Source organism: Dreissena polymorpha, chromosome 5 (genome assembly GCF_020536995.1).
Source record: "Dreissena polymorpha isolate Duluth1 chromosome 5, UMN_Dpol_1.0, whole genome shotgun sequence".
In the NCBI taxonomy this organism is placed as follows: domain Eukaryota; kingdom Metazoa; phylum Mollusca; class Bivalvia; order Myida; family Dreissenidae; genus Dreissena; species Dreissena polymorpha.
In genome coordinates, this window is record NC_068359.1 from 61,155,615 (window position 1) to 61,173,460 (window position 17,846).

The 17,846-nt window shown below is 35.8% G+C and overlaps 2 protein-coding genes across 6 annotated transcripts in view; one reads left to right on the plus strand and one right to left on the minus strand.

Moving 5' to 3' along the window:
* Positions 1 to 11,834, minus strand: part of LOC127881095 (myosin heavy chain, non-muscle-like) — a 24,298-nt gene extending 12,464 nt beyond the window's left edge. Inside the window, exons 1-5 of the mRNA XM_052428788.1 lie at positions 11,570 to 11,834; positions 8,975 to 9,044; positions 8,246 to 8,367; positions 5,527 to 5,611; positions 5,082 to 5,201 (exon numbers count right to left, since the gene is read on the minus strand). Coding sequence (XP_052284748.1) covers positions 5,082 to 5,201; positions 5,527 to 5,611; positions 8,246 to 8,367; positions 8,975 to 9,028 — 381 coding nt within the window. The 5' untranslated portion in view covers positions 9,029 to 9,044; positions 11,570 to 11,834. The remainder of the gene's footprint in view (positions 1 to 5,081; positions 5,202 to 5,526; positions 5,612 to 8,245; positions 8,368 to 8,974; positions 9,045 to 11,569) is intronic.
* A 191-nt stretch (positions 11,835 to 12,025) lies between these two features.
* LOC127881089 (DNA-directed RNA polymerase, mitochondrial-like) overlaps positions 12,026 to 17,846 on the plus strand; it is an 82,541-nt gene continuing 76,720 nt past the window's right edge. For all 5 annotated transcript variants that reach the window (XM_052428774.1, XM_052428772.1, XM_052428776.1 and 2 more), the window contains exons 1-2: positions 12,026 to 12,194; positions 14,923 to 15,048. In XM_052428774.1, coding sequence (XP_052284734.1) covers positions 12,101 to 12,194; positions 14,923 to 15,048 — 220 coding nt within the window. In that variant the 5' untranslated portion in view covers positions 12,026 to 12,100. The remainder of the gene's footprint in view (positions 12,195 to 14,922; positions 15,049 to 17,846) is intronic.

A 17,846-nucleotide genomic window follows, 5' to 3' on the forward strand; every position in this document is an offset into this window, starting at 1 on the left:
AACAACATATTATTGGGACAAATCTTCTGACCAAGTTTCATGAAGATCGGAAAAGAAATGTGGCCTCTATAGAGTGTTAACAAGGTTTTACTACAGCCATATAAGAAAAAATGCCCCACCCCCTGACAGCCATGTTTTTAAACCAACCAGCAGCATTTGTTAACTCTTCCAAGATATTATCGGGATAAATCTTCTCACCAAGTTTCATGAAGATCGGACAGTAAATGTGGCCTCTAGAGTGTTAACAAGATTTTACTAAAGCCATATTAGGAACAAGAGCACCGCCTTGCGGGTGCAGACCGCTCATCTATTTTTCTTTTTAAAGGTGTAGGGACCTATCTCAATTTCAATCACAAAGGAGGGAGGGGTGGAGTGGAGAGGGATGTATAGTGTGGGGGTGCGGTCATTTTTTACATTATCTTCCAAAAATGCAAACAAGAGGGCCTGAAAGGCCCAAAGTCTCTCACCTGAGATAACAAGATATTATTGGGACAAATCTTCTGACCAAGTTTATTGATTGAAGATAAAAAAAATAAATGTAACCTCTAGATTTTGAACAAGGTTTTACTATACTATAGCCATATAAGGAAAAATGCCCTGCCCCCTGGCAGCCATTTTTTCAACAAACCAGCATCATTTTTCAACACTTCCAAGATATTATCGGGATGAATCTTCTGACCAAGTTTCATGAAGATCGGACAGTAAATGTGGCCTCTATAGTGTCAACAAGATTTTACTATAGCTGTATAAGGAAAAATGCCCCGCCCCTTGGAAGCCATGTTTTTCAAGCAAACATAATTATTTTGGAACTCATCCAAGTTACCATTGAGACCAATCTTCATGAAGATGGGACAATAAATGTGGCCTCTAGAGTGTTAACAAGGTTTTATTAAAGCCATATATAGTCATATAAGGAAAAATGCCCCGCCCTGGTGGCCATGTTTTTAAAGCAACAAAAAACATTTTCAAACTCATCCAAAAAATATCATTGGGACAAATCTTCAGACCAAGTTTCATGATGATCGGAAAATAAATGTGACCTCTAGAGTGTTAACAAGGTCAAACATTTCAATATAAATTAAAATACAAATTTAGAAGAACATGTGTCAAAAAATGCGAAATAAGCCAGATATTTAATTCTGAAATGGAAAATGTCTGTAAAGTCAAATTCACCAGAATGTATATCATGCATGTACGATGTGAATCTTAATTTAGTTTAATGGTTGTTTTTAAATTCCTGCAGCGATGTCTATTCATACAACACACAAACACTAACTCCGATCCTAATAAAAAGACGAATTCTTCGGTTATTGTAGGAAAATATGTACAAAATATCTTCGTCACCATCAACTCGGGGCGCTAATTTGTCTTTGCTGCATTTTATGAAATTCGTCTTCAATGTCTTGCCTATATTTGTGTTATTGTAACATGTATTTATCAATATATTACAATTTAAAACATATACAAGATGGCCAAGATGGCCCCAGTTATCTCACCTGAGAGGAGTCGGTTCATTCAATCTTTACCAAATGTCAAACTTGACCTAGATATTGTCCAGACAAACATCCTGGTCAAAATTCATCATTATTTCATCTGCAAGTCATGATCAATGTACCTATGAAGTTTCATGTTCCTAGGCGTAAGCATTCTTGAGTTATCATCTGGAAATCATTTTTCTAAGTTGAGTCACCGTGACCTTGACAGCCATTGTGTGAATACGTTTTTTGGCACTGTGACCTTGACCTTTGACCTAGTGACCTGATAATCAATAAGGGTCATCTACGAGTCATGATCAATATACCTATGAAGTTTCATGAACCTAGGCATAAGCGTTCTTGAGTTATCATCCAGAAATTATTTTACTATTTCAGGTCACCGTGACCTTGACCTTTGACCTAGTGACCTGAAAATCAATAGGGGTCATCTGCGAGTCATGATCATTGAATCTATGAAGTTTCATGATCCTAGGCATTAGCGTTCTTAAGTTATCATCCAGAAACCATTTTACTATATCAGGTCACTGTGACTTGACCTTTGACCTAGTGACCTGAAAATCAATAGGGGTCATCTTCGAGTCATGATCAATGTATCTTTGAAGTTTCATGATCCTAGGCATAAGCATTCTTGAGTTATCATCTGGAATCCATTTTCCTATTTTGGGTCACCGTGACCTTGACCTTTGACCTAGTGACCTGAAAATCAATAGGGTTCATCTACGCGTCATGATCAATGTACATTTGAAGTTTCATGATCCTAGACCTAAGCGTTCTTGAGATATCATCCGGAAACCATTTTACTATTTCGGGTCATCGTGACCTTGACCTTTGACCTAGTGACCTGAAAATCAATAGGGGTCATCTACGAGTTATGATCAATGTACCTATGAAGTTTCATGATCCTAGACATAAGCGTTCTTGAGTTATCATCCGGAAACCATTTCACTATTTCGGGTCATTGTGACCTTGACCTTTGACCTAGTGACCTGAAAATCAATAGGGGTCATCTGCTAGTCATGATCAATGTATCTATGAAGTTTCATGATCCTAGGCATTAGTGTCCTTGAGTTATCATCCGGAAACCATTTTACTATTTTGGGTCATCCTGAAATTGACCTTTGACCTAGTGACCTGAAAATCAATAGGGGTCATCTGTGAGTCATGATCAATGAACCTATGAAGTTTCATGATCCTTGGCATAAGCGCTCTTGAGTTATCATCCAGAAACCATCTGGTGGACGGACGGACCAACATGAGCAAAACAATATACCACCTCTTTTTCGAAAGGGGGGGGGGGGCATAATGAGGAAACTGCCCCCCTCCCAGCAGCCATGTTATTCAACTGACCGGAACCATTTTTTAACTCAACTCTCGTATCAAGGAAACAAATTTCATGAAAATTGGGCCAAAAATGTGACTTCTACTGTGTTCACATGTTTTCACTATATACATATAGAGAAAAAATGCCCCGCCCACTGGCGGCCATGTTTTTTCACCGATCCCGACCATTTTTAAACTCGTCCGAGATAGCAATAAAACCAATGTTTTGACCAACTTTCATGATGATTGGGCAAAAATTGTGACTTCTAGAGTGTTTTCAAGGTCTCTCTATAGCCAAATAGGGAAAACTGCCACTATATACATATAGAGAAAAATGCCCCGCCCACTGGCGGCCATGTTTTTTCACCGATCTCGACCATTTTCGAACTCGTCCGAGACATCAATTGAACAAATGTTTTGACCAACTTTCATGATGATTGGGCAAAAATTGTGACTTCTAGAGTGTTTTCAAGGTTTCTCTATAGCCAAATAAGGAAAACTGCCCCGCCCACTGACGACCATGTTTTTCAACGGATCGGAACCACTTTTAAACACAACCAATATCATTAAGAAAAACATTTTGACAAAGTTACATGAAGATTGGGCATAAAATGTGAATTCTACAGTGTTTACAAGGTTGTTTTTTTCTTTACCTCGTGACCTAGTTTTTGACCCAGCATGACCCAGTTTCGAACTTGATCGAGATATCATTGGGAAAAATCTTCTGACCAAGTTTTATGAAGATCCGACATGAAATGTGGCTTCTAGAGTGTTTACAAACCAAATGTGGATGACCGACAGAAGACGGACAAAGACCGTCACAAAAGCTCACCTGAGCAATCAGGTGAGCTAAAAATGCCGCTCCCCTTGGCAGCCATGTTTTTCAAGCAAACTTAACCATTTTCTAACTCATCCAAGATATCAATAAGACAAATCTTCTGATCAAATTTCATGAAGATTGGACAATAAATGTGGCCTCTAGAGTGTTAACAAGGTTTTACTATAGCCATATTAACAGGGGGTTTTCTGCCTATTTTGGGAAAAGGAGTCTGACCAAATTGGGAATTTTTTATCGACAAAATTAGTCATTTTGGGAATTTTCGCTTCGATGAAATGGCTCATTTGGGAAAAAAATTGTGAATTAATCATGCTTAAATAATTTAGTGGTTTAACAAATAAATTTGTTCTTATTTGTTATTTTGTCTTCTTTATGTAAACAGATGCAATATTGAGCATGTTCAACGATAATTCAAGTACTGCAGTTTTGTTTTTCAGTTACAGTTACACTCTGTGATAAGAACTGAACAGTCAAAACCTTATACCAGATATTTTTTACCAAACAAACACTGGTTAGTCACACAAGTTATAAGACACTTCATAAGGCGTTTTGCGTTGTAAATCAACGATTTTTCATGACAACAAAAACTTTAACAAACAATACCGCGACTTCGCGGGGATCAATATACCTCAATTTTTTTTAATGAACAATCAATGAAGAAATGTAAAAACACCAACAAAGACATTTTTCATCTTTTAATTTTTGTCAAAACTGTTACTTCCTCGTTCATTCCTACCCTTTCCTGCTATTTGTTGTTTCGACAACGGCCCCTTCAGTCTATAACATTATAGCATGTAGTTTTCTGCAATAAAAAAAATGGCGGCAATTGTGAAGATTTACAATTACCAAATGGATTTTTTGCAATTTAGCAACCAGGAAAGCGTTGTGTCAATGTATTACGCGCACTGAATTTTTATTTTGATATTTGACGGTAAAAAACTGCGCGCTATGCTTAGTAAAATACGGTACTGCCCCGCCCCCTGGCGGCCATGTTTTTCAACGGACCGGAGCCATTTTTTTAACTCAACCAACATATCATTTATACAAACATTTTGACAAAATTACATGAAGATTGGGCATCAAATGTGACTTCAACAGTGTTGACAAGGTTTTTCTTTTTTTTGACCTTGTGACCTAGTTTTTGACCCAGCATGACCCAGTTTCAAACTCAGTCGAGGTATCAATGAAGATCGGACAATAAATGTGGCCTCTAGAGTGTTCACAAGGCAAAATGTTGACGACAGATGACTCACACCGCACGACAGACAAAAGTCGATCACAAAAGCTCACCATGAGCACCTTTAGCTCAGGTGAGCTAAAAATGAGTTGAACACTTTTTGAGTGACAATCTTCTTAAATTTGTGAACAACAGCCATTTTCTAAGAAGGAAATAAATCTCAAGTGAGTGTAGGCATCAGAAGAGTTACCTGCTCTTGCTTCAGCTGCTGTGTGAGTTTCTCACAGGACGCCTCGAGCCTCCCTATCTTCTCTTCTCTCACCTCTGCCTGCTTGATGGCATCATTTTTGGCTTTCTCTGCCTTACGAACCTGCATGCAGGAAAACAGGGCTTAATGCATGTGCTTAAAGTGTCATCCCAAATTAGCCTGTGCAGTTTGCACAGGCTAATCATAGACGACACATTCCGCTTTTGACACTCAACAACAAATCATTATGTCTTTTTGTATTTGTTAATAAGTGAAAATTCAATAGAATATCTGTAGTGGTTGCAGAGATATATATTGTTGGTGCGGGCAAATCTCAACCAGAACAATATGCTGGTGCAAACAAACAGGCAAACAGTATAGCTAATAAACTATTTAATGAAAAATTTGTCAAAAGAGTTCTTTTTTACTTGAATTAAGAAATGGTCACCTCAAGTTTCAGGTTATCCAGTTGGTTCTGAACTTTGCTTTCATCAATGACATCTCCAGTGTCTTCAGGACTGTCAAAGAACAACCTGGAAAAATGACAAGATACACTATAAATAGGCAGAAACAAATGACAAGATACGCTGTAAATAGGCACAGTGAAGCTTATATTGCAGCTATTCTACCCAGTTCTTGCACTAAGCTGATCATTTAAACAGTTCTTGCTTTATAGTGTAAAATATATGGGGAATGTCAAAAAAATTTATAACAAGATGTTAAGAAGAAGATGCTGCATTAATTGAAAGACTAGTGCAGTCTTGAAATAGTTTTGTCCCCTGGTCCCATGTCATGGTCAAATATGGGCAGGTGACCTGCATGGTCAGTGTGCATAGATAGCATTCATTCAAGGATCTGTTTCATGCAATACTGTTAGGTTCATGGAGTTGTTTACCCTCGGGACTTCGGTTGAAAACCATTGCCTGAGCACACTGCTTAACATAAAAACTCTGCGGGAAAAAGGTCGTATACGGCCATATGGTCAGCCCGATTTTACTGGGATGAACCATGTATACATTAGTAGGGTACTTTGCAGTGTTGGTATGGTGCTTTAATAAATGCAATCCTGTTATGAAACAAAACACTTTGAGTAAACCAATCATTTGACCTTCAGAATATTCCCAAAGTAGGTCATTGCCAAGGTCAAAAGACCAGATGATACGAGTACGGTGATAGCGTTCACAGACATCATCAGTGTTTATATCAAAGCTTTGTAGTAAGCTGTTTTCTTGTTAAACAAAACACATCATTTTGGGTTATCCAGGGTTTTTTTTCCCTTTTTTGGGAAGATAGCCCATGGCTTTGGAATTGGGAATTTTATCGGCATTTTCATGAAATTGGGAAAATTAATTCATTAGCCTTTTTTTTCCACACGAAAAGTCCACTAATTAGGGAAATACTAAATTTGATATAACACTTTATAATCATTAAAATTAAAAGAACAAAATCATAAAATACTTTGTTAGATGTAATTGAATTAAAATTGAGATAAAATCGGGCCAAAAAAAACCCTGGTTATCCCAGAAATTGTAACTCAGACTTATCTATAGCTGGTTTATATTGTGCATGTCATATTGAGAATATAATATACATGTACAGGGGTGTGATTGAGGCAAAGTCAGAGGGGAGGAAAATTCTGTCGACTGATTGTGACTACACAAACGGCGCGCATAACGAAATGATAAACCTTAAAACAGACATTAAAATAAACAACTTCTTGAACTTCATTACAATATTTCTTTATAAAAACCTGTAAAACTTTACATTTATCATACTGTGTCACTGAGGATGCAAAGTAAACAGAATTTATTGTGATCAATAGCAGCAGTTTTTCAATGTATTGAAATTTTACATTAAAGTGACTAAATATAAACAAACACACTTGAGTGTTCTTCTTGTGTTAATGGTGTATTAAATTGAGTTAAATTAATGTATTTAATTTGTTTACCTTTCAATATCTTGCATTTCGCATCTTCAGTTCAATGTTTTTTTCAGTTAACTGTACAGCTTGACAAACATAATAAAGCAGAATATGCATATGAATCTGATTATACACAGATCCACTAACATATAAATCAAATCATGTTTGTCTATTTCCATGTTGTAACGATACTCTTCTAAACTGTTTTACTTCGCAAGTAGACTGAACTCCAATTTGCAAATACTGCATGATTTCCGTGACACAAATTCACTGTGTACATTTCTAAACAAAACATGTGTTGCTTGTATCTAAAACATAGTCTTTTTCTTTGGAAAACACATTTCATTATTCCTATCAAACTATATGATGTCAGTCGTTAATTCGCTTGCTGTCATTTCATTAACCTTAATTTTCGCTTCACAATTGCACCATTTGCAAACAAATCAGCATAGAAATACCAAACACATTTAAAGAAAGTGATTTTAATTGGAAAATTGGGAAACAACAGCCAATTATATCGCTCGTTTTAAAAATGCTCTCGCAGAATCTACCAGTGTAAATGAGGAGAGATTTTGCGGGCCGCGGATATTTCGGGCCGCTTATGAAATACGTCCGCGAAATAGGTGGTGACCCCTCTACCCACATTTAGTTCTACTTTGAGCTTTGCGTTCTCAAGATCCTCTCTAAAATACTGGTTTTAAACTCAAGAAACAAACTCCAGCTGTGTCTCAAAAAAGCCAAATTCTTTAAATGCAATTGAGCTCAAATAACCCTTTACCTCTCACCTATTTTGACACATATATAGTCCCTGAGAAAGTTATGTTTAATTTAAAATCTTTCTTACTAGATTCAAGTTTTTAAGGCTTCAATTCCAGCATTTAGATACCAATGAGTAGCAAACAGCATAAAACCTGAACAGACTGCGAGTTACTCACAGGCTGTTCAGGTTTTATGCTGGTTCCACATAGCCATTTCACTTTGTCTCTGAGTGGGAAAGGGATTAAAAGTTTAACCCTTTCAGCGCTGGAACCGAATTTTAAAGGCCTTTGCAAACAGTTTGGATTCAGATGAGACGCCACAGAATGTGGCGTCTTATTAGGATCCAAACTGTTTGCTATTCTGATAGTATTCTTTGAAAAAAAAATCGAAGAAAATGCTTATATTAGAAATTCAGCAGACAACATTTTAGCAGACGACAAATTTCCCAGCATGCAAAGGGTTAAAATTATTCAAGTGATGCACAAACCGCTGTACGATTTTCTTTCTGTCGACCCGCTCTCGACAGCTTGGGCATGTGCTGCCACTTTCCAGCCATTGGTTGAGACAGGCCGCATGGAAAGTGTGCCCACAAAACAGCGCTGATACCACCTACAAGGGGCAGAAAACGTGGTCAGAATTTTTAAAATCAAGTTAACTGAGTCAAATATTGAAAATCTTTGTACATGACAATATTTAGCTTGTTACCATACCATCTGATCTGATGAAAAGATGTTCATTTATCTTTTTTACTACATGAAATGTTGCACAATGTTTTAGCAAGCTATTGTTAGGCATTGATAACCGCTCGATAATATGCTTACATGTCATGCCAACCAATTGTTTGTCAGTGGCAAAAGGCCAATATCACAAACAAAACTGAACCACTTTAGAGGCTCCATCTAAATGAGACTTTGTCAGGATGTTAATTGAAAAAATATCTGGGCAAAGAAAAGTAAAATACTAGGTGACAAGGTCAAATTTTATAAAAATCTGTTATAACTCTAGAAGCCAAATTTGACTTTATATTGACAGAACTTGGTCCAGATCTTTACCCAGAACTTATAAATGCTTGCTTTGCTTGTGACGTACAGAACATAAGTTGCTGATAGAGAGATCATGAACAGGGCATAAAACATGCTTTCTTACAATGTATTATATAATTGAGGTAAAAAAGTTTAAAGGCTTATAAGTTAATTGAAAGATTCTTCAATCATACCTGAATATCATCATTCTCAAACAGTTCTTGACAAATGATGCATTGAGCTCTCATCTTCAGTGAACTGAAACTAAAAATAAACACTGTTTAAAAGTATAGCAAGGAATACTTGTTTGGGCTTCTTTTGTTATTCAAACAGAATTGAATAAACACTTAAATGACCTTTTTACGTCATTTTTTTTCTGTTACCAACGTTAGCATTTCCGATCACAAAAATCGCCTATTGGGAAAAAATCTTTCAGCAGCTAATTTAAGTTGAACAATTTAACTAAAATCTATATAAATTTATTAATATTCCATAGTTTAAAAGATAAGCCCGCTTCCCTCTGATTTCGCCTAAGCTATCGCCCATAGTAGCCTCCCTGATGGCACAACTGGGTGGATTCCTCTCTAGATCATACCCAACAGTGTGCTCATTGTGTGGGATACAAACGGACAACAAACTACTACACTGTGTTTTTGTTTGAAAAGGGAACTGTTACGTGAATCGCTTTGGGATGCTGTCATTTACCAAAAGGGGTTTAAGAGTTTTATAAAATTAACATGAAAGACACCATAAGAACAAATTGTAATGTTGTTTGAAATGACGCTAGCAACTACAGATGACAATCGCCTGAATGCTCATTTAGCAATCCTATTGCTGAGACTAGTTTGTTAGTGTTTGAGTGTGCTTATTATAAAATCGTCTCTATTGTTGTTTGTATGCATGTACATGTATAAATATACATATATAATTATCTATTGTATATATTTATGATGTAAATACTTGTTGTTAATGTCAGGGATTTCCTAAGACCTCAAATTTTCAAGAGTCAAAATCAAATTTGTATGAGTCATAAAAATAACGCAGGAGTCAATGATCTTTTGTACTTTAAGCAAATTACTGAGATATAATATATAAAAAGCAACAAATTTACAAATATCTTAACATTTATTTCTTATATTCCAGTCAATAAAAGAGATCATGCAAACATACATTGTGACCAATATTGTGAGCATAGTGAAATCAATACGAAAAAAACACTCGCACTTGTAGTGACCTAATATATATCAGGGGTGTCAATTGTCCCAAATTCGAAATACGGAAAATTAAGCAGAGATTCAGAGACCGTAGGATAAAGGGAATAAAGGGCAGAGCCCCTCGAGCCCTTGCTTCTTGTTATTCTCTATTTTCTTTCTATGTGCAATTTCTTGTGAGTACAATGCGAAATTTTATCAATCAGACCATCCGTAACACCGCATGTGTATTCGTCATTCTATAAAAAATGTTGTAAAAATCGTTGGAATATTAAAATCGACCAACCTTACTGTATCCGAAAACGACTGTCCGAAAACAGGTAGAGATACGTCGTTTGCGAATGGAATAAAATGTGTTTTGTTTGTCTGCAGAAAATGAAAGCCAGTAATAAGTAACCTAGCAAATACGCAATTAATATATAATTCGGTTGACATATTGTTTTAAGTATGACATTGCAGTGCTTTACTTTGCTAATAGATAATTTATAGTTGGCGGACATTAGCAACGTTCATAGAATGGTACAGTTTTCGGAAAGTAGCGAAGATGTTTCGTCAGTTACTGCTCATGTCAGTGCCAGCCATTTACCATCAAAATACCTCCTTTAACAAACTAATCGGATTTACATTTATCTCAAAATCGACCCTGGACGGCTCAAATCCGGATTTAATTATTTCATGTGCCATCTTTACCGAAGACGTGCGACAAACACGCCGATTTTCTATGCCGTCTCAAATGGTCAATTATTACACCTATGTTGTAATCAATAAGCACATGCAGCATCCAAATTTGTCAATTTGCCACACGGTCAGTTATACCAGTTCTATGGTTATTTTTAGCAAATCTGATGCAAAGCGTGTAAATTGACGTTGTAGACAGTACATATGCCAGCATAACTTTTGCGCGTCTTTGAACGGAGCAAACATGGAATAAAACAGGGTTGGGTACACTGTATTCAGCATTGGAAATACATTCTGACATATTGTGGAAGTACTTCTCAAAATATTGTGGATATGGATGTTATAATTATATAATTAAAACTGACGCGGGTGAGTCCATTCTGTTTTAGTGAATTTAATACATGTCGTTTCTGCAAACAGCTGAAAACAAACGCTGAGATAAATAATGGAACGTTGATACACGCGTCATCGAACCAGCAGTGTTTTAATTGGTCATTACTAGATTTCTCAATGGGCAAAACTCCGCCTACTGGCCGGACTTGTGCTTCCATGATTGGAAACAGGTGATAATGGTTAGCGTCTACCAAAAGATACTCCGCCCCAAGCCAATTATTGATTACTCTTAACAATTTTTGATCTCTTTGACGCAAGTCGGTACGTTGCCCCGGGTCAAATGTGACGCAGAACGTAATTTTCTCACAAGTCAAACTAGGGTATTCTGTAATTTTCAAGCGTCAAAACCCAGGAGCTCGGGTCAAAGGAAAGCTCCGTGAATGGAGGAAATAAAGAATCTGTCTATCTACCTGAATGGTCCAAACGATCATTAAGATTCATTTTGAGGTTAAAATTCGAGTGAAATACATTAACTTAAACTTTATAAACAGATCATTTAATTATTACCTATTGCGCTGTAACTTGGCTGATTGTGATCACAACATTTCCTCTCCAAATTAAAATGGTATGAAACGCTGCGTGAACGAACTTTAACCATGAATCTTTAGCCATTTATTTATTTATAATTACGACACAAGCATCTTTATAGATACATGTAAAACGGATCTACACAAATACATTTTTAGTGCTTTTCATCTGCAATGACTTTCTTTTTGAAAGCATTTGGATTATTTTAACAGTTTTGTTCATAAGTTGACATTCGCGCGGAGTAATAAATATGTATCATTTTTTAACGAAATTATTATTGTAATTGTATAATTTAATCAGACTAAACCCGAACATACGATCAATACGATGGACTGTATTAAATTAAAATTAATTAATTACTTCATATAATATATTCAAAAAATTATATGATTTAAAATAGAAGATCGTGTTGGAATTTACGAAAGCTTATTTCGTTCAACTAAATTTTGAAATCACTGAAGGTCAGCAAGAAAGCATGGAATGATCGTAAGAAGACGATAATAAGAGAAGATGTCACATTTATTTAGGCTGTCAGGCCGTTTATGCCTTCATTTCCTGAGGGAAAAGCCTATCCCATGTGCAGCATGTATCCAGCTTCGAATAGGTATTATTAGTTGCGATAAAAACTGCTGTCAAACTTTTATTTACTTTTTATCCGAATATTTTTGTCCGAAAATCTTAAATGTACAGGGAAAAAAACATACAATAGCGGATGCTTTACTGGATACTGGAATACACATCTTTATGGTATTTCTTGATTCATTATGCATACCTTTAAGGAACATATTATAGACGAATTTCACCTTGCATAATTGATTGAATTGTTATAAGCATTGGGTGACTCCATCTCAAATCTCACCCTTCACTTGTTACATGTGTGCATGTTAAGAGTTAACAAGAGTAAACAAAGTCTTGGAGCCACTTTTCTGATGATTAGGCAAAATATATTAAACAATTATCAAGAATAAGATTTACACAAATAATTTGATGGGCAACTTAATTTAGTGGAATTAACAAAGGTATAGATTGAGCGCTTACACTCGGAAAGGCTTACCCTATATTGACTGGTATCTGCAAGCAGTGCCTTCCCCAGGAATTTGTTCAGGCGCCCCGGGGCCGATCGGGGGTGGGTTGGGGAGGGATGTCCCCTCCCGCCGTTGATTTTTTTTAAATTTAACGTGTCAATTCACGTTCTGTGGTGCGTTATAACTCAAAGAAAAACAGCGTCAAAAGACGTCATTTGATGCGCTATGACTCTTCAAAAAAATCCCCCAGTCATGTAAAAATATATTTTTTTATATTGTTTAATTGTTTTAAAACTTTTCCGCACAGATAGTAAAATCCCGACTCGAACGATTCCCCAATACATCCGTATCAACCCGACTCTATTACTGTATACTTACTATTTTTCAAGTTTCTATTTATTACCCGATAATCCTGTTGATTCCGTTTTTATCAGTCTCTTTCTGGTAAATATTTACGATAAAAGCTTTCAGTTATTTCTTTAACACAAACCTTGCCATTTTTTAAGTGACTATTAATAGATTTGATGAAATATTGCCTCTGAATATGCGTCAATCCCCTGACCTGTTGTGTGCTTATTAAAACGCTAAATGCACGCCATTTGTATGCAATAGACGCGACGTTGTACATGCTGCATAATTTTTGCGCTCTTTTTAATTGAGAAAAAGATTCGACACAAAATAAATTTGCACTGCTAATTTGAAGCAAAAATATTTAACGTTGCGGTAACATTTACATTCGGAAGTGTGTTTCGGATTAAAAACGCGTTAACATCGACTTACGGGAATGGGTTTCGGATTACAAATTTAATTATTCCCATTTGAGATTTCAACAAATATTAACCGTTGCGTTATAAATTCAACGATAATTTGTTTAAACACTTTACGAGTCGAATAAATGTTTTGACGGAATTATGCATGAAATTCACGTTGTCCACGAGGATCACGGCCGGTTGCCATCATCAGTCTTCTAACTATCAATTATCGGACGAAACATTTACAAATGTGCGTAATTAATTCAATGAAAATTTGTTAAAGCGCATTACGTGTCGAATTAATGTCAGAAAAACGAGGTGAATCAGTTCTATAAATGGACATGTTGAAATATACATGTACTGGAATTAAATAAATTGTTATCACATCATTGTAACCGGGAGTCATTTGCACAACTTACTCGCTATAATAATTAATTGTTTACCACTTGCAATTAATTTCTCGTATTAATTATGAGTCATAGGTAACACTTGTTTACAGTAAAAAGGTGTGATGATGATGCCCGAAACCGTCTTTAATGTTCTGTACTGTACTAATTACCGATTTTATATTACTCAAATGGTACAACTTCTTGCTAATCAAGCTGCGATAAACTCTTACTTCATGCCCGACGTCAATCAAAAATAATGGTCGATAGTTAACCCCGCCCTCATAAGCATTCGCATAACCGAATGGACGATGAACTTCACAGTTTGACGACTGGAAAGTTACCAGATACATCCTTGTCAGCATTTAAATGACCGTGTAATATGGCTAGAATAATCAATACGCGCGGCATGCTATTCTCTTATCAGTGGATTATCCATTACCCCATGTGGTGTTTATGGCGATTACATGTGAAAGTAGGTACCGAGTGCTCTTTTAAAACAGGGAATATTGATACAACTGATAGGGAAACCTTGATTTTTCTGAGCAATCTCCACTTTCTTTTACTGAAGAATACACTGATCGGAAAATTCAAGCGCCCCGGGGACTCTGATTTCGAAATTCAAGCGCCCCGGCAAGGGCCGCTTAAATGCCCTGGGGAAGACCCTGCTGCAAGGTATGGCTTAAAGATTGGTACAGTAGGGTAAACTTACCTAGTGGCTTTGTTGATTGAACTCCTTGAAAAAGGACAATTGCTTTCTCATATCAAGAAACTGCTGATTCACCAATATGTAAACGAGTTAGTACAAGGGTAGATGCAAGTGGTAATTAAAGAAAAAATATCTAAATTATTGTCCTTTTTTTATAATATTTACTATATTTTTTGATGGCATAAAATTAATTATGTAAAGCAACAGATATTGTGGTAAATCTAGCCTGTTTAAAAAGTAATGTAATATGAGGACACGTCTGCTACATAGAAGTATTGGAAAGGGTTATTGAAGAACTAGTACCATTGAATTGTAAGATAACAGATCAAAGTTTGCTTGAAGTCATCAACATTGGATAAGTTTATTTATGGAATTTATGGATCCAATCGGCAATCCAAGTGTATCCATTTATGCAATCAAAAACACACACACTCACACAATATACTTATATTTGTATCAGATTCCAAACACATTCGAAATAAAAGCGGGTACCAATACAAGGTGGAAGAGAACACAGAGGGACAGCCAAGGCAACACTTGAAGAAGAAAGAATCCTATGGACAACCACATCTACAACTTGTTAACAGTATGTTACTGAGATAAGTTTATGTGTTCATTTTGTATTTTTAATTCTTTGGAAAACAATCAGGGCTTTTTTTTCCCTGATTTTGTGAAAAATGAGTCGCGAACTTTTCAAAATTGTGAAAAAATGAGTCGCGAACTACTGAAAATTGTGAAAAACGAGTCGCGAACTTGTACAAATTGTGAAATTCAGAAATCAATGCATAAGTATAGTGAAAGCATGTTTAACACTTAAATATGAAAATGCCCTTAAATAATGTATTAAATCATATCTTCCTTGTATGAATAGTATACTCAGGGGTTTCACTGGCCCCAAAAAAGTTGTGCAACTTTATCACGGTGTGAAAACCGCCGGTTATTCCGACTTTATTAATAAGAACAATCACTACATTAATGAATGATGGCATTGACTGTATTTTTAGCTCATCTATTTTTTGAAAAAAAAAAATGAGCTATTGTCATCACCTTGGCGTTGGCGTCGGGGTCGGCGTCTGGTTAAGTTTTGCGTTTAGGTCCACTTTTCTCAGAAAGTATCAATGCTGTTGCATGCAAACTTGGTACACTTACATACTATCATGAGGGGACTGGGCAGGCAAAGTTAGATAACTCTGCAGTGCATTTTGACAGAATTATGTGCCCTTTTTATGCTTAGAAAATTGAATATTTTGGTTAAGTTTTGTGTTTAGGTCCATTTTATTCCTTAAGTGCTTTGATACTTGCAACACTAACCAACTATCATCAAGGGGACTGTGCAGGCAAAGTTATGTAACTCTGACTGGCATTTTGACAGAATTATGTGCCCTTTTTATACTTAGAAAATTGAAAATTTGGTTAAGTTTTGTGTTTAGGTCCTCTTTATTCCTACAGTATCAAAGCTATTGCTTTCATACTTGCAACACTTATTAACTTTCATAAGGGGACTGTGCAGGCAAAGTTATGTAACTCTGACTGGCATTTTGACGGAATTATGGGCCCTTTATACTTAGAAAATTGAAAATTTGGTTAAGTTTTGTGTTTTGGTCCACTTTACCCCTAAACTATCATAGATATTGCTTTCATACTTGGAACACTCGCAAACTATCATAAGGGTACAGTAAAAGGACAAGTTGCATAACTCTGGTTGTCATTTTTACGAAATTATGGCCCTTTTTTGACTTAGTAACTTTGAATATATGGTTAAATTTTGTGTTTCGATCCACTTTACTTCTAAAGTATCAAGGCTTTTGCTTTCAAACTTCAAATACTTTCATGCTATCATGAGGTTACTGTACCTGGCAAGTTGAATTTTACCTTGACCTTTGAATGACCTTTACTCTCAAGGTCAAATTATTAAATTTTGCTAAAATTGCCATAACTTCTTTATTTATGATTAGATTTGATTGATACTTTGACAAAACTACTCTTACCTGACATACCACAACACATCCTCTTTACCCCCACCCCACCCCACCACCCCTCCCCCCAATTTTTTTTTTTGAAACGGTTAAAAAACACAAATATCTATTTTTATTATTTTATTTTTGAAGTACCGTCCAACCCACCCAAGAATCCCCTCCCCCCCCCCCCCCCCCTCCCCCGATTTTTTTTGTGTGCATTATAATTTTTTCGCATTTCTTGAAGATAGTGTAATAAATGTCCACACCCCCACACTATACACCCCTCTTCACTCCACCCCTCCCTCCTTTGTGATTGAAATTGAGAGTCCCTTCACCTTTAAAAAGAAAATAGATGAGCGGTCTGCACCCGCAAGGCGGTGCTCTTGTTTTATTTGTTTTAGAAGTATGTTCATTAATACATAAATAACAACATGTACCTTCATAAGTCTTAATAAGCTTTATTTTTATATAAATAACTTTTTTTCACTTGATAGACCAGATAACCAACATAATATAATAATGTTAACAATAATGTAACAGTATCCTGCATAAATGTTATTGAAACCTTGAATCACACAAACGTATATCGTCTGAAATGAAAAATGAATAAAAAATAAGAAAATAAAGCATCTTAATTCAGATTGTTAAACAGTTACATTTGGTCATTTGGACATGTTATAAATCAACTTCTGTTTATTATCGAATTTCACAAATTCTAAAACAACACCTATTGTTATAGGGTTTTCTGTTATCTGTGGAAGTTGATTTCCGGGTCCAATTAAATGAACATTTTTTCACATCTATTTCTTGACTGAAAGGCATATGATAATTGCAACCATTCATTTTTGTTGTCTGAAATAACACAAAACATATTTATACAAACTATCAACAACAAATCAACACATAAATTTCACTATCTTTAGATGTCCAAATTTTAACATATCCGAAATAAAGTACAACAAGTGAAAGAACTACTTTTGATTTCAGAAATAGTTGGTATCTTAATTAAAATATATCGTTCCCAGAACACTATAATACTGAAACTGTTAAACATGTTCTATGAATGGATCACAGTTATACTTCATTTGAACCAATATTTACAATAATTGCAAACGGATAAGATATACAAGTCTCGCTCTCGGTTACCAATGCTTTCATTTGTTTGGATAATGGTGAGGTTGATCGGCCGCGCGTAAACTAATATGCACGGGTTTCAAAATTGTCATCGATTCACATTTGTTATCAATTGAAACAACGACGTCATTTAAACGATTAGTAAACAAAAATTGCAAAATCGAAACGAAAAACGGTGAAACGAAACTTAATTTTAAATTGTGAAATGTCCGTTTTTGACAGTTTTGAGCACAAAATGTCAGTGTTTTTTTTAAAGAATCGCGGCCGTATTAGATTGAATTGTCCGTGAATT